The sequence below is a fragment of the Amblyomma americanum genome, chromosome 6, assembly GCF_052857255.1.
Source record: "Amblyomma americanum isolate KBUSLIRL-KWMA chromosome 6, ASM5285725v1, whole genome shotgun sequence".
In the NCBI taxonomy this organism is placed as follows: domain Eukaryota; kingdom Metazoa; phylum Arthropoda; class Arachnida; order Ixodida; family Ixodidae; genus Amblyomma; species Amblyomma americanum.
In genome coordinates, this window is record NC_135502.1 from 113,240,024 (window position 1) to 113,265,644 (window position 25,621).

A 25,621-nucleotide genomic window follows, 5' to 3' on the forward strand; every position below is an offset into this window, starting at 1 on the left:
ACACAGCGCGCTTGTGCCTGTCTCTCTGTGTCTTCTCGAAACCTTTTTTAACCCTGCGCAAAAATTAAGCCAATGGACCAAAATATCAGTGAGGACTATTTAGGTTCGGTTTATAGGGGTTCGACGACCCAAAGCGACTAAAGCTATGAGGGACGCCTTTGTGAAGGGCTCCGGAAATTTCGACCACCTGGGGTCCTTTAACGTGGACTGACTTGATCCAGCGTGCGATTAATGATAATTACACAGCTTTCAGGAGCGAACAGTGCGAAGAAAAATGGGGGGGGGGGGGGGGGGGGCGACAGGCGCTGTTTGCTTCTAAAAGCAATGCCAAACCAACTAGCCCAAGTTGCGATTTCACTCAAGTGATCATCATCATCACCACCAGCCTGACTACACGCACTTCTGGACAAAGGCCTCTCCCATGTCTCTTCAATTAATCCTGTCCTTTGCCAGCTGCGCCCACCGTATCCCCGCAAACTTCTTAATCTCATCCGCTCACCTAACTTTCTGCTGCCCCCTGCTACGCTTGCCTTCCGTTGGAATCCACTCCATTACCCTTAAGGACCATCGGTTATCTTCCATGTTTCTGGCCCGTAGTTGAATAATTCTATGAACAAACCATTTAACTCAAGTGATAATTACATTCATTGCTATTTCTCATGACCACTTTCGGCTACAAACAATCCGAGCTGCGGATGCCCCATGTCATGTTAAAAACAGCTGGTGACCACGTGGGTTGGCTCGCCAACAGCTGGTGAAGCAGCACGTCAGACCAGCTGGCCTGCCTCACACGCGTGGTCAGGGGCGGGACAATCTCTGGAGTCGGCATCCCTATAAACGTTAAAATTAGCCCCATCAAATAAATATGATGTCATGTATCAGCATACTGCATACGTGCACTTTTAAGTCGAATTAACGGCATCACAAAGCACGTTTGAAATTAATGCTTTGTAGAAGCAGCCTCATTAAAAGTTACAAAGTGCTCAGAATTGTGCAGGTTTCTCGACTTATCAATTTTTCTTGAATGAACCTGTAGTCAAGGGACCATTCAACCAAGTTTTTGGTCTTGTTAGTTGCATGTATTTCGCACTTATTTTTCGTTTCCTAATTTTTATTGTACCTCGAACGCTTCGATGTAGGGCATTACTTAGAATCTAGAATAGAGTCCAAAAGTTAAACCTCGCCAGTGGCGGGTAAGGATAGCGCTTATCGGTTAACTTTATGGGCTAAGTGGGCAGGAAGGTCATTTTAATATGGACAGTCATCGGGGGGCGGAGTCGCTCTCCCCTTTACATTTCTCCAGAAGAGGCAGCGCACCCCTAGTCTCCAAAGGTTTGCAGGCAGTTCAAATATCTGACAAACGCTTTAGTTCTAGGACGTTATTAATGTAAAGCCACTGGGGCTTGAAGTTGGCCTCTTATAGTCCTAAAACATTTCGTCTGAATAACCTAAACTAATCATCTCCCAAAAGAAATCGTTGATTGACCGATCCACGTTCGAGAGTGCGATTATAGTCATAGTCTTCATTCATGTTTTCACTCCGCTATAACGGAATTGAAACAGACTATGCGCAAATTTCTTTTGTGGAGTCGATCACGTCTCGCGTTTATATTGTTATAACCCTGCCCATTTTAATTGTGTTAAGAAATACACCTTTTAACAGTGAAAAAATAAGAAAAATTGTATTGTTTTGCTTAATTGGTTGTTATTAAACGGCATTTTTGCAAGTCTATGAGCTGTTTGTATTGTTCTTTTTTTTGTTACGTTGACTATTCACATGCAATGTCAACATTGCCACTCTGCACGCAAGGGAAGTTCGGGTACGACAAGCGCCTGTAGCGGCTCTGGAAGTAGTCGGCGACAGAGATCTGATTACCTTCCGATTCAAAATGAATGTCCTTCGCATTATCCTTTGTGATCCTAACCACTTTGTAATTGCGCGGGTACGGAACGTGCGTCACTTTGACGCGGAGTCCCTTGAGCTCCCTATTCAGCCGCATGTACTGGTTGTCGCGCATTGACCGGAAGTCCTCGGGCGTCATCACATGCCGGCTGTCGCTGAATAACCTGCACATGAAGTCGACCAGTGGAAGTGGCTCGTAGAATGCTGCTGCTGACATGTCGACGTTAAGCATAGGCTTCCATTGGGCGGGTCGAACACTCGTGTAGTAGCCAAACCACACCTCCCGGCCTCCTCCGAGGTCATTGTGCTCGTTGGGTCCCGGCGGTCTGAAGAACGAGCGTCCAACCGGCGCCAGCTTGATCGAAGGGCCGTGCCTCAAGACGATGTCGATGGCCTGGAGGACTTCCTGGGGCACTGTTTGTACGCGCTTTTGGAAGACGCCATGCAGGGAGTCCAGGTTCACAGTGGCCGCGTACTGGATCTTGATGATAAACTTCTGGGTTCTCTGGTCTTCCTCCAGGTCGACTGTGAATGTCCGCTCGCGGAAGTTGAACTGGCGGCGCGTGTACAGGTTCTTGCGGCCATCGAAAGTCGGGATGCAGTTGGCCAGGTCTTGCCGGTACTTCTTTACTAGGAGCTCGATGACTATCCTGTTGGTCTTCGTGCTGAGGCATCGGTACTTTTTCTGCTCAGGAACCTTGGTCTCCTTGGTAGTCTCCGAGATGATGTCGACGTCGTAGTGGTAGACGCTGCCGGTCGGTATCTCAATGCTGAAGTGGTCAGCAAGAAGTTGTATCATCCGGCTCAGCTGGCCTTGGGCGGGCCGCCGCGGGAAGTGAGAGGGCAGGGTTCGCTCGAGCTCCTGCGCCGTGATTGGTGGTAATTAGAGCAGGGCGTGAAGAAGTAAGTATGCACGCACTGTTTCGTGTGTTGAGCGTCACATAAGTTTGGCCGAATGGTCTTCGATCTACACTACAGTGCAGGACCGGTTCCGGTGAGTCTTAACGGGAAAAGCCTCCTGCACCCCGTGTGTTGTAGCGAGCCCATTAAAGGACGGCGCTTGAACATGAATATCCTCCAGTGAGAATGTTTTAAATGTTATGTGCAAGCGAGGTTATCTGTAGTCAAAATTCGAATTTCAGCGTCTTCGAGCCTTTCTATCTCCTTTCATCACTCTGTTCATGCTTACAGGTCGGCGGTCTTCAGCCAGCCCTACCCACTCGGCCCCACCGCCGGCTGCCGACGCGTTCGGGAATTCCCCCGGTGGCGGAGGGGGGAGGGTGGGGGGGGGGGCTTCTTGAACCTTCGAAACGACGCTTATTACTGGCAGCGGCCATAGTAGCTGCCTTACTTCTGAATCTAACCGACCGATAACTGAACAAAAATACGCAGGAGCGCGACGCGGAGAAATGCGCGGGCATGAAAAAGTCACTGGAAAGAGCTCACCAACCTTCGCTCTGGATTGTGGGTTCTGTTCCAAAGTGCCTAGCTGGTGCCGGGTGGTTTGATGATGGCACTTCTGGATAATGGTGTTGGGTAGCTAGGCTGCACTTGCACTCATCAGCCCTAGGCGATCGCAGAGAATCGGGACAACTTCCGGGAACCTGCCAAATTCTGCGGACCACTGCTTCACCGAGGCCCAGGGTGGGCTCCGTATAACGGTTTTCGCCGTAACAGAATACGTGCTAGAAGGATGTGAACCTACAACATGATAATACTACGCCGCAGACAAACGTACTCTGACGTCCTTGTGATTCTGTGCTTTACGGTGATACAAGCTGTTTTTAGAAGTGAATGCCTGGTTTTATAGATTGCAACCTTTTTGTTATACACTAAAGTTGTTCACCAACAGACTTATGTAGAGGTTTCAAAATATATTAGCATCCAGCACCGCCACGTTTTACGGCATGAGCCGTTATACGAAGCCCACTCAGGCCGGTTGCTTGGACGAAGCCCGTTCCGGGTCGCCGAACGAAGCGACCAGGAGAGAAAGATGAGATAAGAAATTGAGCGGTGGCAATGAGTGAAAGAAGGAGAGAAGAAGGAGAAAAAAAGAAGGGGCGGTGTTGTCAACAGACAGATTGAATGAAAAGATAAATGCCTGTATGCCGCCCACCACTGGCTATCACAGCTGCGAAGGTCATGAGGCCCCCTGAGCCTGTCTGATCAGTTCCGTGCTTCTCGCCCTGAGCAGCTGCACCTCAGAAGAAAAGTGGTCGTATTGTGCACCCAAAATTCTCCCTGCGTGCAACCCGAGAAATTAAATAACGAACGAAGCTGCCCTTTTATTAGTCCTCAAAGAGAAAGAGAAACAACTATAATTGAAAAAGGGAGGGTGTCCGGACCAGCAGAGCTTCTCCGGGTTTAAAGCCAATACAACATAAATGAAAAGGATGCTCGCAGTGCTCGTGCTCGCGAGGCTCGCCGTCAAAAATACCCAGTTTTGCTCGCCGCCGAGCGAGAAACAGACCGGCGGCGTAGCCAGGCCGAGGAATGGCAGTCGACGTAGGCCTCGCAGCAGCGAGAACATCACCGGCGAGAACGCGTAGAGGGCAGAACCTTCAACTACCGGAACTGCCTTCTCGGACGTGGTTCGTGCTACGAGGGCGCCGCTCGGGCGAGAGCGTAGGAAGCGTAAGCGCGAAACATTTGCCGCCGCCCAGCTTACGCCGATATTTTAACTGGGCCATTGCCTAATTTAGGCAGTTTTTTCAACCTCGATTATACGCACCAGATTGGGTTTTTCGTGTTTGGGACTGAGCATATACTTATCATGAGAAAACAGTTATAAACGCAGCATCCACAAATCTAATTTTTCTGGCTGCGTATTGAGGTCACTTATAATGAGACTGAATAATGGACACAGCAATTGGGGACGCACAGAAGCGAACAAACTGATCTTGACTTGAGCTGAAGCGCTGAAAGAGACGCTTGATGATTTGCTTACGTTCAAAAACATTGCATCCTCAAGCAAGAACTGAACTCCAAGAAGTGTTCAACTGCTCTCATTTGAGAGAAATCCTACAGACCTGAAAATCTGAGCAATGGACAGTCGCAGCTGTAGAGAAGATATAACTTTTCCGGCATGTCATCGCGACGCGTAAGTCGTGGTTGCTGCCCCTTCCTGGTGCTCAGCCGCATGTAAACCTGCACGGAGTAGGTGTTGAGCTCCTCGACGTCGCCGATGTGCAGCGAGCCGCAGCGCCTCGCCCTCGGTGTAGAAGGTCAGCCATCGGACAAGGTAGCCGTCCACGGGGCCCCAGGAGCGCTCGGGCGCCGACCAGCGAAGCTCAAGCGCCGACGAGTTCACCGGGGAGTTCACCGAACATCCCCAGGGGCGCTGGGGCTTTAGTGATCAGCGCACGCAGGCCGATTGGAACGAGAGGCACACTGTGTAAGCTGTCTCTCTCTTGTGAACTGTCGTTCAGCAAGTTGCTTGAACATGGAACTAAGTACGACTCTTGAAAGTTGGAAGCGCGATTCGCATCAATGTCGTGAAGGATGTAACATGGATGGCGCTCTCAGCACGCAACGTAACTACTATCTAATGTCCGCTCGAATAGCTCTTTTTAAAGCCTGGTTATGGATATTGGGAAGAACTAAGCTCCCATGTCCAAAAGAAAGCACTGATTGAAACATTATACGCTAGTAAACATTCAATACACGCCATGAGTTGACAAATCCGTAACACGATTTCGTACAAAGCAGCAGGGGGCATTCCTTGTTAGCTTCGGCTTGGGTATTCCGAAATGAGGTTGGTCGAAAAAACAAATCATAAATCGCCGATTGTTCACACAGTATTTTCATCTAATTCTGGATGGCCTTGCCACGACAGCCGAAGCTGGTAATTATTTACTCTGACGTTGTGTAGGGAAAGCCTCGCACCTCGTCATTTTTCACTGTTACAAGCGGATGTGCAATGCTGAACCTGGCGGTTGCCTTCGACTTTATGAAAAACTCTACGACGTGATGTGGGGAACACAAAATTCGGTTCATAATGCCAGCATCACTGTCGCGCAAAAAGCACCGTTAATAAATCTTAAAGCGTTAAAAACGATATTTAAGAAAGGGACTCCTAGTTCAAAAGCGCAGCAGTGACGGAAGGCGGAGGCCCACCCTTCCCTTTACATGTACGTACAGTAGCTAACCAGATCTTACACATGCCGACAAAGCGCCCACACACGAAGAAGAATAAGAAATTGAAAATGAATCCAGTACAAAACATGCCGTACAATGGTATTCAATGCCTCCTGCTTCTAGCAAAAGCAGATTGGGCCATCAAGAAAGTTTCTCTCAGAATGACCTTTGAAACATTCCAACCTCCATCAAACTTTACCAGCACCACAGCCACGCTAACAAACCTTTTAAACTTAGATATCGCTCAAAATGCCTGCGGTGACTTGTTCATCGTGTGGCATCATGAGCTCATGATGTAGCGTCATGAGTTTCAGCTCCTATTTCCTATTTCGGCCAAATCAAGCCTATTTATTATTCTAGTCTATCAACTATGCATGTTGTATCCTCATTATTGTACCTAAAATAGTACCTAAATTCTATTTATTCTCGCGAGTCGTCAAATAAGCCTTTTTTTTTCCTCTGATCGGCGCACGGTTCAGCTGCTACTCTCCCGTCAGCGGCGGCCGCCAACTCTACAGCGAGTGTTCCAAAAAGTCCCCGAAACAATCAGTCAAACTCAGGTTTCCGAGCCCCTTACGGATCGAGTATCTCAAATATCTCGGTAATGAGACCCTCAAGTCTCGCGATGCTACTTTAGCAAGGGAGAATTTGCAAAATACAAATGGTCTGAATTCTGAGATTTCGAAAGTGCTGCCACAGTCTGTGCAACAGTCAAAGCCAACGCGCAGCGGTGTATGCGGGCTCACGTCCTGGCGGCGACCGGTAGACGGTGTAGAAGAGGAGCGCGTCCGACGGGTCGGTCACTTCTACGCTGGCCAGCGTCCAGGGCTGGCTGTTGGCGATGTCGAAGCGGCCGCCGCCCTGCACGAACGACTTCTCGCAGTTGCCGGCCTCGAGGCAGTGCTTGACCGTCGACCCGCCGGCGCCCGACCACGACAGCGACACCGCCGTCCACGCCGATGCCTCCAGCCGAAAGACGAGTCCTGAGCACAAGTCGTAGGCTTGGCAACGGAGTCATAAGACGTGTCGCGTATTTTAATAATCGTAAGGGCGAGTTCTTAGTTTACCCGGAGTTTATCGACTCTGAAAGACCTGCATCTTAATGGGAATTCGCTACACGCAGTCATTAAGTCGATGCACATGCAGGCTGACCACGTGTTGGAATGGTCTGGTTTGGTTTCTGCGGTTTAACGTCCCAAAGCGACTCAGGCTATGAGTAAAACCGTAGTGAAGGGCTCAGCATGGTTTAGACCACCAGGGGTTCTTTAACGTGCACTGACATCGCACAGTGTCTGGGCATCCAGCATTTCGCCTCCACCGAAATGCGATCGCAGCGGCCGGGAACGAGCCCGTGCCTTTCGCTCAGCAACCGAGCACTGTAACCATTGAGCCATCGCAGCGGCTTGTGTTGGAACCGTAGTCTTTAAAGTTGGCGGGGGTTGGCTGCAAGCTGTACGAGTTAGTATCGCCAAGCCATGCATTCAGCGTTCAAAAATTGCGATAAGGTCTGTCGCGTACTTTTTTACCACCATTAATGAATAAAAAAATCTGACTAGGCACTTGTACGCATTCAGCAATGTCTTTACATTAAGATATCTAGTCCTTCTGCATGAATGAGCCGCTTAAAACGATGTTAGATCTCATTGCAGCCACGAATGCGAAGATCCGTAATCCCGTGCCTGAAAGATCCGATGGCCATCCTGGTTCGTCTTGGAGCAGTCTAAGCGGGGTAAGAAATCCGATGCTTCCAGTGAGTGGCTCGGTCAACCAATGACGGGCGACAGGGCTAACCTCGGCGATGGCGGCCTCCGCGTGCGCTCCCTCTAGGGGCACGTCCTCGAGCACGTTCTTGGCGCGCACGCGGAACGTGCAGTTTTTGAAAGGCAGCACGGGATGTAGCACCGCGTGCCGCGTCTCTCGCGGCGTCTCCAGGGACTCGCACACCTGGCCCGAGCACCAGGACACGTCGTAGGCGTGAAGGGGACCCCGGGGCGACTCGGGCGCCAACCAGGAGAGGCGCGCCTCGCCCGCGCCCACCCGCACCGCGTGCAGCAGCACTGGGGCGCTGGGCGCTGCGCGGCAGTGCGAGGTCAGTGACATGACACACAGCCGCCGGGATACTTATAGCATTTCCTGCTATGCGCACTGAATGCATAGACGTGACGCTGAAGTCGTCGTTTAAACGCTATTTATTCTTAATTCAAGAATAACAGGGAAGCAATACAGATCGAGGATAGAGCGCTCACAGCAACAAAAATAATATTCATCATATATTTAAAGCACACGTTAAGCAGCTACGAATGCGATGGCATCTTAGACATGCACTATAGATAACATAGAGAACGTACTATATGATCTAACACCTACAGTGTAGCGCGGACAATGTCGAACGATTCAGACAACGTTAATAAACGCGAAGCTGGGGCGGTGTCTGTCGGCGATGGTGGCAATAGTGTGGCAGCAAGTGGCTGGTTCTGGCTGGTTCCAGTCAGGACATCGTTCTGCAAGAAATCAGTGCAAGCATGCGTCCGTCAGTTGTCACAGTGCACCGATTTCTCGGGGATGGACAACACAGAAACAAATACACGGAACAAACGTGAAGTGGTGCCGCATTAGCAGATCGGTACATGGGTATTCTAGAAAGAAGGAAGAGAGGAAAGAAGTGAAAGAGAGGCACGTGGCGCTTCCCACCAGAAACAGGTGAGCAGCAACAGGAGGGGAGACTCCAGCGGAGTTGCACTTATAAGCAAGCTGGCATCGATGCGGAAGGGACAGGAGGGATAGGGAGTCCTCGCTTCCATAACTGCCGTGCAGTGCTCTTCTTTCCCCCCGTTGAGTGTTGATGTATGGTTGAGCGCCCATTTCGAGACAGGTTACTCGCAGCTTCATAAAACCCGCATGTCTGCGTAATTTGAAAGCACCTATATCGAGGAGCCGTTAAGCATAACATACGCTACTTGGCTCCTTCGGAGAACATCTGCGTTGGCTGAACAAAGAAGCTTCTCTGACACGGTGCACCTGTATAAGCCGACGATAGCCGTACAGATTAGCGGGCTGCGCAGACTTTATTTTAAATGCCTAAAATAATCACCAGATATTTTAAAATTAAGACATCGTGACATATGCGCGCCTTCCAGAGCTTGTTTTTGAGAAGGAACGTGGAACACTGTAGTGTCGTACCGTATGGTGAGACATGGAATCTGCACTCAGAGATCGAGAACTTTAAGCGCAGAAATAAAACAGCACTAGTATAAAGCTTCAGTTCAAGCTTCTAAGGTCGGTTAGGCATCGTTTAGCCATGCTTGTTGTTTCATTAGGAAAAGGGAAGGTAATCCATAGACGTGAGTTGTCGTTTCTCATGCAGCTCACCTTACTTCCCAATAGATAAGCGGTACAACTCCTCAGGTGCGTCAATGAATGTGCGAGATCAAATTGTGAACGCCGGTATCATCTCGTGCATGGCTATGGCTATAGCTCACTGTCTGGCCTGGTCCTGAAGTGTGCCGCGACGAGGGGCTCAGAGTCCAGCGTGGGGCCCCCGACGGCCACGTCGTAGGTGCGCCAGGCGCCCAGGTCGGTGATGACGACGCCGTCGGTGCCCGAGCTCTTGTTCTGGCAGACGCTCAGGGCGCCCACCCAGCGACACCAGGTGACGTCGTGCGAGCCGGCGCCGCCCGTCCACAGCAACAGCGCCCGCCTCGGCTCCATCAGGTCCACGGTGAACTTCCAGCCTGACAAGTGGGGCGGGGGTGGGATGTTTGAAGGCGGCCAAGGACGAGTCCCGCTGCTTAAATATGATTCGCAGCGGTTCCTGGTACGGCAGCCAGAGCTGTGACCACAGTCCGTCGAGAAAGCACTCTGAGCAGCGAATGCATACCTTCCCGCTGTGCGGAGCGCACCCTGGCGCACTCGGCGTGCGGGCTGTATCCGCCCCCGGCACATCGGCGTCGCGCGCAGAACACGTGCTCGGTGGCCGGCTCCAGGGCCGCGGCGCTGATGGCGGCCGGCTCATCCGGGTCGCTGTGGCGGCACAGCCAGCGGGAGCCGCCGTCGCAGCCCTCGAAGTCGGCCGTGAATCCGGCGCGGGCCACGCTGCCGCGGCAGAGGCAGTAGGCGGAGGCCAGGCGCGCCTTCTTCCACAGCAGCTCGATGCGCGAGTGGCTCGCGTTGATCATATACGGGCTGATCGTGTTCTCGCACCGACCCTCCTCACGGCCCGAGGTGGCGGCGCCCTGCGGGTTCCATGGGTGTTCTGCACCACCCGACCTTTACATCGTCAACGTCAGACGCACAGATTTCCCTGCCTCATTTTTGTTGTTGTTGTTGTTGTTGTTAGCCTATCAAAAGATGGCACATACCCACACTGTACTTTGATTTTGTTTCTCAGTGATGCAGGCCCTGTAGTTCCTTCACAAAAACTGCGACCAGTGAGCAATTTCATAACCTTTTTTTTTCAATTCGAAAGCATTTGGTAAGAGCATCATCCTTTACTGCTCCAATACATAGTTTCAATGCATACGCACCCTAAGAATCTGCGATGGCGATTTCCTTTTTTTTTTTGTGGAACGACGTCCCTCAAACCCCGTCTTTTACACAGAATAAAATAAACTGCATGGCCACTCACCCAGACCGCGTAAGATGCCGACAAAATGGTGATTACTGCACATATGAGCATCTCGTCGAGCTTCCGGCTCAGGGACGCCGTACTTCTTCTTCTTCTTCTTCTTCTCCTCAAGTAATATGGCACATACCCACGTGGGGGGGATTGGCCAAGGTATAGAGTAGAATGCCAATAAGCATTTGCGCGGGGAAGGAAACGTCAGAAGACTGAATCAAGATAAAAAAATGGAAAAATAAAATGAATTCAAGAGGTATGAGTCATCCGGAATAGAATCAATCTAGCCTTTTTTGGACATGCTTCGGGCATCAAAGAACACGTCATCTTCTACCCTTCTTCTTCTTCTTAAAACATGGCACATACCCACATTGGTTGGCCAAGGTGTTGTGGCATGACCGAAAATCTCCATAGGTGATTACAACAAAATGTTAGCGCCAGGCGTGAATTTTGACAAATTTATCGATGAAAAACGACAGAAGGTTACTTAAAGTAAGATAGCAAACAGCATTTAGGTGAAAAAAGATGCCCAATATCCACTTCAGCGTTGTCGTCTTTGTCTTCACAATCAATGGCACGTGCCAGCTGCTGCCACCTGCGTACAGGCTAAACTGCCTGAGAAAAGAGAATGTCCAAGAGAGCACGAACTGTGAACCACAAGAGACTAAAATCTCTATCAGTAAATAAACAAACTAAACGATAAGAAAGACGGAAACACAACTGAGCTCAAACACCCGTGCATTTAAGAAAACTTTTTGATTTAGTAGGAAAGCCAGAAGGTAGAAGCTTGGAGTCAACAATCCTGGAGTCCTGAACGGCAGTAAGAACACTAAGATATGGTTGAACAGAAAGTCAGAAGTTTCAAAACGCGGAAGCTTTCGTACGTTTTTTGAGGAAGATTTCGTGGATTCTTAGTCGCAGGTCTTGACATTGTGTGTAACTGAAAATTCTGTGACACCATAACATCGCGTGACCATCCCACTTCCGTCACTATAAGCGTTGTCTGCTGAGTTTCAGGCTTCCATTGCTAGACGGCACCGTCTTGCCCGCGCGCACAGAGGCACAATATTGCGCTCGCCAGGACCTAAGGTGTCGCGAAGTCACTGCCGTCGTTTTCTGCGGGCAACTAAATGTGCAGTCTGGTAAATGCAGTTTTGCTGACATGCATGGAGTTGTGTTGCGGGAACCTTTCTTTGCTGCATGCTCAAAGAGGGGAGGCCTTGTAGCTGGCAGCTCTATACCATTACCGCATCCGCAACAATACAACTTATGTGTGTAAAGAAACTAGGGTAGAGCGCATTCATTCGAGCAATTATCCTGTCGTCCTCAACTTATCAATTATCTCCGTCCTCATCGTTTAAGACTGCGTGTGCAAATTGCCTGCACAACACCCGCCACTCTACCACAACACGATGCATCAATATTTTTCTCTTTCCTTGGAACAAAGTCCAACGGTTTAGGTACCTGAACATTGAGTCATCTACAGAAACGAGCGTGCTCATACTCCAGTCCGAGAACACTCGAGCCCGGCTCCCGACGATGATTCTGCTAAAACGCAGCTGGCCACAGTACATTTAGTAAGACTTAGGCACGCTAGGCAGCATTGCTCTTAATCGCACCCAGTACTAACGTCCTGATTGACAACTCTCTGGCGACAACTTCAAGCCAAATGTCCGCTTTTCTAAACACATATTTCTTCCTACGGGCCTCCTGAATGCGCTCACTGTAGTGGCCGCCCCATAAATCCCCACGTGGTCTCGCAGCCCCGCGCCAGACGTTCAACCCAAACCTTATCACACTACCCTCTCCGTATAAGAGCAGCTGATCGACGTCACGGCCGATAGCAAGAATGGGTGTGTACTATAGCCGAGGCTGTGGAATCGGGGTCTCGGGCTAGGGGCACCACCCTTATGTGAAAGAACTGTTCTGGAGAAAAGAGTTTATTACTTTCAATGTTCAAATAGCCGGATACAACTAAAGGACGAAGCGAGAAACATCCCTTAAAAGCGGCCCTCCAGCCAATGGCGTCGAATGATTGTCATGACGTCGCGGTTAATCCAGGTTAATTCTATTTCACGAAAGCACTCTCGATGTCACGCTAGGGAATTAACCGCGACATCATGAGAAACAGTCGATTCCAGTGTAATGGCTTCCCTTGAGGGGTGTTTTCCGTTTCGTTCTTTAGTTCTGAACCTGAAGTTAGCGCAGACGTGGACACGATGAGCGCTTTGTGTCGTCCTGCCTGTGTCTGCGTTCTGCGCTATTATCTTCAGGATGAAAAAGCAACAAGCCCAAGCTGCCGTTTTAGATCTCGAGTTTTATCCGACTATAGTATTGCTAAGGGCTCCTCATGGGTAGCCACTGCTTACCTTTAAAGAGATAGAAAGAGAAAGGAATCCGAGTTTCAGCGACCCGGATGATTGGTGAGACGTGTTATACCAAGAACAAACAACCATTGGTCTGTCAGGGTAAGAGAGCTGCTAGCAAAAGAAGTAAATACTTAGTCTGGAGCCGCCGTACGCCGCGGAGCGAAACGGTTCAGGAAATGTGGTGAAATAATCTCTTCAGGGCAGATATAATTATAGGTCGCTGGAAGAGGCATGCACTCTCCAGGAGACTTAACCTGGATCCGGCATCAAATAGAGAACCATTAATCACCACTAGTGATGGTAACCGTTTCTATATTTAGCCTAAGGCAGAAGCGTTGACTGGCACTTCAACATAAGCAAGTGACCACAAAAAGGTGTGGAGTGCGGATGAACAAATAAACCTCGGTCGTAGGCTGGTGTACGCGCTAACACGCTATAGAACAAAAATCAGTCACATTTTCGTAAATTGAGACAAAAAGCTGCCAGCTAGTCTGGCTACGGTATAACTGTAAGACGCAGGCGAGGTGTTCGTACTTGTACGCCGTTCCTCACAAATGCTCAGTTTAAAATTCACTGTGTAATTATTTTTTAAGTTCAATAACTCATCCAGCATCCGCCTATAATTCAACCGTAAATCTTATTTCATGTTTTAATGCGCACCATCATTTAGCTACCTCAGCCACGCCCTGTAAGACGATCGCTTGCTGAGATCAGGACCAGTCGGTGCACCCCCCGTACTCGCCGCAGCTGGACCAATTGTAACTCCGCGCTTATGCGCATATGTGGCCGGTCGGATCTCCGGCGCGCTGGCGCTCGCTCTCCCAGCGCGCGGCCAGTCGGTGCGCCACTGCTGCGCCGATCTTGAGTCGCTGTCGTGTCAATCGAGATGGGGCCTCGCAAGCAACCACCACCCACGGAAGAGGATCTCCTTGAAAGAAAACATCGATGTACAGCCGCCCAGCGTGGTCCATACGCAGTGACGTAGGAACGCGGGAAACTATAGCTGCGGGAAGCTGCCCGACAAAGGCGCACCCGCGAAACCGCCGAAGAACACGACGCGAGGCTCGAAAAGATGCGTGAAATATTCGGTAGTCTCAATACTACGAAACAAACAAGTATACAAGAATAACGTCGAGAGTATCGATGATTAATGTTTACTCAAAATCAACAAATCGCGTCGTTGTATTCCTTCTGATTCGCGTCCTGATTATCTGACGAATGCTCCCGCACTTCCCAGACAACAAGCGTAGCGGTTTTGACAACACATTTTTTTTAAGAGCGTTAGCTCCTATACTCGCATTCGAAGGTTTATTGTCCGTCCGAGATATCAAAATGGCGGCCGGAAATGTCAGGTCAGCGAAATGTGACGATTTTCTTGTAGTAGCAAAACGTGAAGAAAGCAGATATGAATATCTAATCCATCAAACTTTAGATCATTTTGTGTCGTGTGCCCAGGTTCTGAATTTCACCCATGAACTTGAAAATAACGGTAGCCTCTACAGTTTCTTGATGCATTTTTCCTTTGGTGAATCACACGTTTACCACGTGTACCAGCCAAGGTAAAAAAAAACGGAATTTTAAATTTTGATATGGCCCACTCCAAAATGGTTAAAAGAGGCATTGCTCAGACAGGCCTTCTTGCAGCTCTAGAAAAGTCCTGCTCGCACAAGATGCTTGAAGGTGTACAAAAGCAGGCTAGTCGCATGACTAAGGCAGGTTTTCCTATGGAACTGGCGGCATCGGTCGCTGAGAGCCTAACTTAAAAGATAAAAGGTGCAGACCACACGCAGACGGCTATGCGACAAGCTCATGAACGGGCCAGATGCGTGGCACTACCCTATCTTCACCAGCTTAAGCGCCGCCTTAAAAAGGTGGCCATGAAATAAAATATCAGGGTTGGGCTTACTGCACCCCACAAACTCGTCAAACTATGCAGAGTTGTTAATGATGTCTCCAACGGAAAACTGTCATGCCCCATCAAGCATGCGAAGCCGTTTTTGGCCTGCAGGGCCAATGTGGTCTATCGAATTGCGCTACCTTGCGGCAAATGCTACATCGACCAAAATGGCCGTTTTGTCAACGTTCGCCTCATGGAGCACAAGAATCTCGCAGCTGCTATATTAGCCCCTGACGGACATTTAGCGGCACGCTGCAAGTGATGGAAACATAATGATAAGACTTGTACCCCATTTTTTGAGCAGATATGTGTTTTAAATGTGAATGCAGACCAGAAGGAGCGAGAGGTATTGGAAGCCTTTCTTATACATGTGGAAAGTCAATCGTGTCTGAGCAAACCGAATGTTTGTTTTACTACTAAATAATTAAAGTTGTTGTATCGGGAAGTGCCGTCATGCATGCGATTTGAATGTTGATTTTTTGGCACCTGATTGTCACTTATAAATGCGTGGTATTTTCGAGATAAAAGTCAGTTGAAGTGTAGCGCCTGTGTTGTCTTCTTCTATTTTGTCGTCCCTGTTTTGTAGTGCTACTACTATGTCCTCTCAATCTAAACAGCAACTAGCCTAGCTTTCTCCCTTAAATGCAATCCAATACTTGTATAAATCACGTAAAATTCGGCTAAATGCTTCCAAATTCGTACGATCCGCACTGCGCCTTCCGGAAGCGGCTTACTTGTATGCCATATCGTATGGGCATGCCAGAAAAACCCAGCTATACCAAGATGCAATAACCCAGAAACTGAGGACTGAAAGGCAACGCTGTCCAGCTAACATTCGGAGGACCAGTTTTGGCTGGTGAACCGGGCAAAAGCGGCGGCAGAAGCCAATGGGCTCCTGGAATGAGAGCCCTCCCCCCAACATTATTTCCATTAAATGTTCTTCTCTATCTCCCTCATCTTTCTTCTTCATCACAACGCAGGAACGGATGCCGCGAGGGCTGGCGATGCCCCGCATGGGCGGCAGGCGTAGCCGCTGTTCGCCTTCCTCACGTCGTGGGTTAGTCTTTATCCGCAGAGATTGGCGTGAACATTCGATGAACACCACCTGTTGTTGCTCTGTGGTACTTAGGCATGGCCACCGCGTGTTACACAAACCGTAAAAGTGATCTGATAACACTGGGCAGAGAGCTGGGGAGACGGCAGGATGGAAGCTGCGAGATGTGCAGCTCTTTATTCCATTTAACTTCGTCTGGGCGCTTGAGCCATCAAAGCGCTGTTTTGGGATAAACCACCTGTGAGACCTCGAAAGACAACACTAAGCATTGAGCGTCTTTCTCACCTTGGCTCTTTAAGCACTCGGTTCTTCTTTAATGCGTAGCTTCATGATCTATCATACGCCATGCAGAGGTGGCACTGTTTAATCATGACTGGCGGTGTTAGCCTCGCGTCTACATAACGGGCTGCTCTACAGATAGCGCTGAGCGAAACATAAACGCGAAAATTGCGCACGCCTGCAAACACAATACGTGATATTAACAGGTTCCCCTGGGAAATCTTAATGTAGCTTTGGTGTTGCTTGCAATATAAGGAGGCCGCCGCGGTGGCTGAGTGGTTATGGCGCTCGGCTGCCGGCTCGAAAGACGCGGGTTCGATCCCAGCCGCGGCGGTCGAACTTCGATGGAGGCGAAATTCAAGAGATCCGTGTCAGTGCACGTAAAAGAACCCCAGGTGGTAGAAATTCCCGGAGCCCTTCACTACTGCGCCTCTCATAGCCTGAGTCGCTTTGGGACGTTAAACCCCTATAAACCAAACCTATATAAGGACCAGGAAGCCAACGCTATTTTATTTATTTATTTGTTTACTTCACAGCGCACCGCAGCCTGACATGAGGCTATGGCAGGTGTTTGAAATATCCACAAATGCAGCATAATGACCAGAAAGCTATGACGTACTATCGAAGCACGAGGAAATTCAAAGTAAGAATACGTCAGCTACAAATCGAAAATTCTAAATAATTCTTTGAAACACGGAGCACGACAAGGGCCTATCCTGAGCAGCACCGAAAACGCAATTGAACCTTCGTTTTGCCGGATCTCAGTTGAAAACACCTTCACTGCAACGTGCTCAGGCGTCCTCGTGTTAACAGCGCAGAACATAGACGGGACACGAGAAGAGAAGCGCACACAACGAAACACAAACAACGGGCGCAGCGCTCGTTGTGTATGCTTCTCTGATACGTTGCTTCTCGTCTACGCTCTGCGCTATTAACATCAGGAAGGAAAACCAACAAGCCCAAGCTGCTGTTCTGTGTTGTCTGCTCAGGCGCACAAAGTGTGGTGTCACATCGTCGTCGAGCATTGTCACCTGAGTGTTTGAACCATTGTTCCGTATAATGACTAATTAATGTACCCTAAATTAGTCCCAGCTGTGGTACGCTTGGTACAGCCGCGCTTCGCGGGCCACTAAATCTGACCTTCAACGAGTTAGAGGTGATGCATGTCAATAATTCACGCCACAGCTAAGCCCTTCAGCCTAACCTTGTGGACCATCTTCGTGCCGCACCGCATGGCCACGACCTTTGACCTCACGACGACGTTTTACCGTTGGGTGACCTTTCAGCCTTGTGTTAGGGAACGGGGAGGGGGTCATGTGATTAGTCGCGAGGATGACGTCATGTAACCATTGCTGTGAAGCTTTCGCTGAAAACCATGTTCAACTATATATGCTAAACCTCTGCCCATTTCTTTTTTAGATTTTATCTGAGCGACGCAACACTCTGTATGTGACGCATGCAAAAGACACGCGGTCAGGACACCGAGGGAGATGCGCCATTTTCTGCTGGGTCAGTGGGTTTCCTGACGGGCGCTGACTGCCAACTGCTTATTGTGAAGCCATCCGGCACATTATAGAGCCGTAATAAACCACGTGACAGTCAGGGAGCCACTTAAGCACGAACCAAAAGGGGAGAGAACGGAGAAGAAGAGTACGGTTCTTTCATCCACACGGCCAAAGGCTGCGTTCAAATCACAAGTGACAGCAGGCGATCACGCAAGAACCATTAAAAACATCAGAGCAAACGCAGAGTCACATTATAAAAAGAGACATGCTAACAATGAGACATGCGCACGGGTACACAAAACTTCCGAACCGGGGTAGTTGACGAGATACCACCATCCTGTGGCAATTATATACAAGCCACACGGGACGATGCTTTAGTGTGAGGCTCAGGAGCACTTCCTCCAAGTAAAAAACAGACCCCGGAGGAGATCTCAGATCACCGCAATCAGCCTAACCACACCTGTCTGCCTTTATTAGCGAGTGCGAGGTTCCCTGCGACGGCGAAGAGCAATATTGAAAGGGAAGTGATTGAGGCGCATCACACTGCGAAGGGGCAGGTGACTCGTGTGTCAGCACACAGTCAGTTTCATTGCACGAAAAACAAATGTGCTTCCGGGACAATGGCTAAACGTTGTTTCCGCTGCGTTGCACATGCTGACCTCAGTGCATCTGAATCCTCTCTAATGTTTCATCTTCCTGGCCACTTGAAGCTTTTAACTGTATGACCTGCCTTTGCTGTAATGCGGTTAGCAGATTTTAGCACTTTTCGGTTTGCCTCCTGATTACGCTTTTCCGTCTTCAGCCGCGTTACATTTTGGAAAAAAAAAAGAAAAAAATGTACAACCTTGTATAGAGTAAAAAGGTATAGAGTTGAAAGGACGCGGAGTAAGGAGTCACGCGGGGCTGCAAAATTAAGCGACAAGCACACGTTCGTGGCTGCTGCTGCTTCGTCACCGCCTGCCTGCTTCGTTTCTTGGTGGTGCCGGGTGTTTCTTTTGGTGAGGCCGTTCCACGTTCGTGGGGTTTTTGCCAGGGTTCAGGGTAGCTGTGCTGACTCTGGTGATGCTTAGTTGTCGGCGCGCTGTGTGTAGACATGTCTTTCACCTCGCCGGGAGGAGGCTCGGCAGCCTGGTTCGCCAGCCTGGAGGCCGAAAGCTTGCCTTTAATTCATTTCTAAAAAAAGTGTGTGGATTCAGTTCCCGTGGCGCTTGTAGCGATTGGAGATGGAATTCTCAAAATGAAGAATCCGAAAACAATACAGGAAGCTTTCTCGACATCTCTGAAGTGCGACCTTTAAGAATACGTGTCAGTGTTTGTAAGTCGGCAAACATAGAGTGTGTGTCGGATCTGCTCCGGTGTAATACCTTCACTTCTCTGGCGGTCAAAGCCTTCACTCCTGAGCAGTTTGCGTGCACTAAGGGCATTGTCCGTGGAGTGGACCCGTCATCTTCAATTAAAGAAATTTTGGAGGAGTTCCAGGAAGCCGGGGCGGGAATTATTTCTGTATACCGCTGTTCTCGCGAGATGGCTGTAGTGCGTGTTGCAACGGAGTCAGGCATCACAACTTTTGCTGGTCGCACATGCCCCTCGGAGTTGAAAATTTGGCCAATTATTTACCGCGTGGACCCGCTGCATCCGCGACCCCTGCAATGTACCAACTGTTGGAGATTTGGACATAGTGGTAGAGCCTCTAAGTCGGCAGCAAGATGACGGGTGTGTGGCGAAGGTCACTCTTCCGACAGCTGCACCGCTGAACAACCAACCTGTTGTCTATGCAATAACAGTCACAGCGCCAAAGATGCCACTTGTGAAAGTCGGTCACAGGTGCAAAGTTTATTGGAATTAATTGAGCAGAATCGCTGCTCATGGGCAGACACTTATGCGCTCCTTAACCGCAAAAAACATTTATATGCCAGCCTTGTGCGTTCCTCTACTCCTGACCTCGAGGCCACATTGTCTGACTCAATAGTGTCAACCATAGAGTTTCTTACTATTAACTAGAGGGAAAGCTGGCGCCCGGCCGCTCGCCTATGGAAGTTTGCATGAAGCTTCCTCGAGACCACTTTGTGACGTTCCTTGTGTGTGCTGCGAGGGTCCGCGTTCGACGGCGGGGCGTAGACGGAGCCCCCAGTGGCGGCGGAAGCACAACCGGACCCCCTTTCATGTTTCTACTGTATATGGCTGCAAGCAACTTGAGTGGGATTGCTTTCGGGCCTGCCGCCGTGGACCACACGGAGACGACCCAGATGACAGCGGCATCATCAATTACCGAGCCATACTCGTTGAGAGTGAACGACCAGAACGAAGGGATTTAAGCACAACCGGACCCCCTTTCCATAGTGTCGGCACGAGTCGAACGCCGCCGCCGCCGCCGCCGCCGCGGGGAGACGGGCGTTATCTTCCCCAATTGCCGTGGCCGTTCCAAGGGGGCCTCGTTTCGGCGGGCCTGGCCCCGTGGCAAGACGGCGGGCATCATCAATCAACCCTCCCGAGCACATCCCAGGACAAGGGACCACTTTCCCGGCCTTTTAGTGACCTCGCGTTCCGGCCTTGAGGGGCGAGTGTCATTTCATGGAGAACGGAGGCCGGTGACCCGCGGGAACCGTCAGCGGGCATAGACCGTCTACCACAGCCGACGCTACCTCGACGACAACCTTCTTTCCCTCGGACTCAACACGTGACGGGGGCGAGACCATAAGTGCGGTGGTGTGTTTGTGCGCCCAAGTGAAAGCCCTAGGCCCCTCCCACTCCGGCGTGGGGCGTCCTCACCCTAGGGAGTGTGGGGATAAGAGGATATAAAAATCGACGAGGAGTACCGAAGAAGAGACGCTCAGGAAGACATCGTTCGCCAAGGGGGCCTTCAGCGCCGAAGCCCGACGGCGTGCAGCTTCTGCCAGCAACCGTTCGAGCTCAACTCCGGAGCCCCTCCATCGTCCCCATGAAGTCGTCGGCACGTAAGCTCGGACGCCCCAACCTCTGATGTATAATCATAATCATGTGTAATTATTATATATATCTGTTTGTTTAAACTGAGCCATACGGTGTCGCATTGCCTCTCCGTCCCGTGTGGACCTGCGCATTATGGGGGGTCATCACACTGGTGTCAGAAGTGGGGTTTCAAAAGCAAATGTCCTCTGAATCTGCGACATTCATGACTTCAAAATTGTAATCAAAAGGGAATCACGGGACTGATTGTGGGACTTTTACCCCCATTTCAGAGGCTTGAGGCACCGGAGGGCTTGAGTGGAGAAAAAAATGTCTGTATCTGAGGGAGCTCCCACTCCACAGCCGTCGCTCGGAGCAAGCATGCTGGCATTAGGAAGCGTCATTCCGACGTTTACAGGAGATAAGACAGGGGTTCCAATCTGCGATTTCTTTTCCATGCTAGAAGAGGTTGGGAAAATGGGGGGATGGTCCGATGCTCAAATGCTGGGAATGGCGAGGTGTAAGATGGCAGGAGCTGCTCATGATTTTGCATGGCGAGACGAAAAAGTAAAATCCACAAAATCATTTGCGGAATTTAAGAAGCTCGCGTTTGAGCATTTCGACACTGAACCACGTCACGTGCGGGTACAGAGGTTCCGTGACGCCGGACAGATGGTAGGGGAGAACGTGCGAACGTTTGCGTCGCGGCTTCAGCGCCTAGCACGCGATACGTTACGCAGGGAGGAGGAAGGGGACCAGCTAAGGAAGAAATACGCGGAGGATCTACTTAAAGAGGAAATGACCGCTTTGTTCGGGGCTGGTCTACAAGACCCCGTACGCCGGTTCGTGCTGTCGCGCAAGCCGAGCAATTTCGATCAAGCCGTGGCGGCCGCTTTGGATGAGGAACGAAATGAGGCGTTAACGACAGCCGCAGCGAGAGTACGCGTCATAGAGAGGGCGATGCTCAACCCTGAGGTTGCTCTCTTGACAGAGCGGTTAGATCGCTTAGAACAGCTGCTATCTCAGCAGGTGGAACGCCAGGTTGAAGCGCGCGCTCAACAGCGCCCATTCGCTGGAAACCGGAGGCCGCCACAAAATTACAGGCACGGTATGCGAGATTTTGAAGAAATCGTGTGCTTCGCTTGCCAGGGTCGCGGACACATCGCCAGGTTCTGCCAAAACGTGCGCCGTGGGGAGCCACAAAGACAAGCAGGCGAGACACGCCCTAAGCAAGCCTACAGCGGGGCTCCAGATACCGAGATAAAAAACTAGATAGTCCTCCCCATCCTGAGGAGCATGGGGAGGGAGCAGTGGATGATCAGGTGGTGGTGGTTTGTGTGGCCGACGAAGCATGCCCTGTTGTGCATTGCAAGTTAAATGGTTGTTGCGTGGAATTGTTGATAGATACGGGGTCAAAGGTGACATTGCTTAAGGAGAGCAGTTTTAACACGCTTCGAAGGAAGGGGGACCGCGAGGTGTTGGAAGCGTCTGGTGGTATGCCAACCAAATTTGTAGGCATAACGGGGGATCCTCTTGGCATAAGTGGACTCTACCGGTTACACTTCTCTCTCGGCGGAATTGCATTGGAGCACCCCTGCTACGTATGCCTGGACACGGCGTCTCTGCCAAACGGAGTGTCAGGTATATTAGGGCAGGATTTTTTGAGAAAAGGGAAGGTAGTAGTCTCATTTTCTGAGGAAGAGGTTAATGCGGGCGGCTCAAAAGTTCTGTTTTTGATTAGGAGATGGGCTGAGATTCGCATTACCGATATTGAGACCCGTCAAACAGTGGGATCATTGGAGAAGGTATATTCGCGGGTTGCCGTCAGGCTGGTCGATGAGGCGGTCGTCCTTCCTTGGTCGGAGCACATTTTGTACGCGTTTGTGCCTTCAGATGTAGAGAACGGCGCCGTGGGAGTGCTTGAGCCGGTCGACTCTCGCAGCAATGGCCTGAAGGCAGCCGCGTGCTTCGTGACAGTTAATGACGCCCACAGAGTGCCCTTACGGGTGGTTAACTGTAGCCAGCAGCCACTGAGCCTTCCCAAGAACAAAACATTGGCTTTCTTCACCTCTGCGATAGAGAAACGTGAGCCCACCGATACGGTACTCGCAACTGTAGAGCATGCTAGTCCTTCGGCTGCTCCAAAGGTGTCGTTCGATCTTTCTCACGTAAAATCCAGGGAGAGGGAGGCTCTGGCTGGTTTGCTGAACGACTACTCGGAGGTATTCGCCGCGTCCAACCTGGATTTGGGCTGCTGTGGCGTTATAAAGCACAGGATAGAAACCGGCACTTCATCGCCCGTTTACCAGCGTGCGTACAGGATTCCTTACTCCCAACGTGAGGAGATGGAGCGGCAGGTGCAGGACCTGATTGATCGCGGCATTGTCGAACACTCAAAGTCACCCTGGGGAGCACCAGCACTATTGGTGGAAAAGCCAGATGGCTCGTATCGATTGGTAGTGGACTACCGCAAACTAAATGCTGTAACTCGCATCGATCCATACCCCATCCGCAATATACAGGAGACGCTTTCTCAGCTGGGCTCTGCCAGGTACTTCACGGTAGTGGACATGGCGGCGGGATTCTGGCAGATAGCAATGGATCCGGCAGATGCCGAGAAAACGGCATTCAACACGCCCTCAGGGCACTATGAATGGAAAAGAATGCCGATGGGTCTGGCCAACAGCCCTGCTGTCTGGCAGAGAACCGCTGATGTTATCCTGGCAGGTCTTCTGGGGAGGCTGTGCTTCGTGTATATGGATGACATAATCATATACAGTGACAGTTTTGAGAACCATTTGCGCGATATTGAGCAGGTTTTGGTGCGACTAAGAGGAGCGGGTCTCAAGCTGAAGCCCTCTAAGTGCCAATTCCTCAAACACGAGGTGAAATACATACCTCGGGCACGTTGTTTCAGCTGACGGCGTGCGACCGGACCCTGAGAAACTAAGGTGTGTCTCGGATTTTCCATCCCCGACTAGCGTCCGCCAGGTCCGGCAGTTTCTCGGCCTGATCGGTTACTACCGAAGGCACATAGAGGAGTTCGCCAAGCTCGCTAAGCCGCTCACCGCCTTAACAGCCAAAAATGTCGCCTTTCGCTGGGACGAAAACGCGGAGGATGCTTTTGGGGCCCTGAAAAGGAAGCTAATGAGTGCACCGCTGTTGCGCCACCCGGATTTTAATTTGCCCTTCGTTATGGCCACAGATGCGTCAAAGTTCGCAGTTGGTGCCGTGCTATCTCAGGTTATTGAGGGCAAAGAACATCCCGTTGCTTTTGCTAGCCGACAGCTGAGCCCCACAGAGCAAAAGTACGGAGCTACGGAAAGGGAGTGCCTCGCCATTGTCTGGGCAGTAAAGCACTTCAGATGCTACCTTTACGGCCGCAAATTCAAGCTAGTCACAGACTGCCATCCTCTGAAATGGGTGATGAGTGTCAAGGACCCTAGCTCGCGACTCGCTAGATGGAATCTACACCTGCAGGAATACTGCTTTGAAGTTGAGCACAAGTCAGGAAAGACACATCTGAATGCTGATGCACTCAGCCGCACAGCTGCCGTGGCAGCTTTAGATGAGTTGTTCCCCGTAGTCGACCCCGCCGAATTACGCACAGAGCAGTGCAAAGATCCTGACCTGAAGCGAATAATCGAAAGCTTAGAGGGCGCACCGTATCACCCCGAACAGCTAGGTTATTTCATTGGCAAAGACGGCCCCCTGTGTCGGCGCACGAGGCCAACCAGGAAAGGGAGACCAGAGAAAACCGCTTGGGAGAGAGTCGTCATACCTCGGTCGTGGACAGAAAGGGTTCTTCGCGCGTTTCACGATGCGCCATGCGCCGGTCATTTTGGCGTAGCGAAGACACGCAGGCGTGTGGAGCGTTTGTACTTTTGGAGTGGCATGCGACAGGATGTTAGAGACTACTGTGCGAAGTGTCATTCCTGTCTCGAAAGAAAAACACCCAAGGGACGAAGATCAGCTCCAATTCATCCGTTCCCTGAGGTTTCGGCTCCCTTCGAGCGGACAGGTATGGACATAATGGGCCCATTGCCCACGACCACTTTCGGAAACAAGCACATTTTAGTATTTGTCGATCACATTTCAAAATACGCGGAAGCGGTAGCACTCCCAGATCAGAAGGCAGACACGGTTGCAAGAGCATGTGTCGAACAGATCGTGCTCCGACATGGGCCCCCGAGGCAACTCTTGACAGATCGGGGAACGAACTTCGTGTCGCAGCTAATGAGGAGAGTTTGCGAGCTGCTTAAGATCGCTAAGAAGCAGACAACACCGTACCATCCGGCTTGCAACGGCGCGGTGGAGCGACTGAACCAAACCGTGGCCGGGTTCCTGTCGCATTTTGTTTCGCGCGACCAGCGGGACTGGGACTTGTGGCTCCCGTATGCAATGTTTGCCTACAATTCCGCAGCACACGAGAGCACGGGCGAATCGCCATTCTTTTTTCTCTACGGCCGAGACCCGGACCAGCCTAGTGAAGTGCCAGAGGGCCCCCGTCGTGTCCCATACGCTTCACTGGACGACTGTAAGGTTGAGCTAGAATCGCGATTGCAAGTGGCGAGGGACATCGCAAAGGAGGCCTTAAAGAAAGCGGCGAAGCGCAGGAAGGAGGTGCACGATCGCAGTGCTAGAGACGCGCCGTTTGATGTGGGGTACAGCGTGTACATTGAAAACTGCCAAAGGCAGATTGGGCTTGCTCGTAAGTTCCAGACGAAGTGGAGAGGACCGTGCGAGGTTGTCGAGAAGCTTTCTCCGGTAAACTTCAGAGTCCGAGACGTGAACCGGCGCTTGATAAGGATACACGCAAATCGCCTCAAGTCGGCACCGGCTCAGTATTCACGAAATGAGGAAAGGGAAAGCGCGGATTTTGATGGGGACAGAAGTGAAGCGGAGCGCGCAGATAGTTCGCAAGAAACGCCCTCTCC

The 25,621-nt window shown here is 50.7% G+C and overlaps 1 protein-coding gene across 1 annotated transcript; it reads right to left on the reverse strand.

The window, feature by feature from the left end:
* Positions 1–8,300: 8,300 nt before the first annotated feature.
* On the reverse strand, positions 8,301–10,266 carry LOC144094932 (uncharacterized). Its single transcript, XM_077628801.1, has 3 exons — positions 9,918–10,266; positions 9,520–9,771; positions 8,301–8,541 (listed from the first exon to the last, which is right to left on the reverse strand). Exons 1-3 carry the CDS (start codon positions 10,213–10,215, stop codon positions 8,435–8,437), a joined length of 657 nt encoding a protein of 218 aa, XP_077484927.1. The 5' UTR covers positions 10,216–10,266; the 3' UTR covers positions 8,301–8,434.
* Between the last annotated feature and the right edge of the window lie 15,355 nt (positions 10,267–25,621).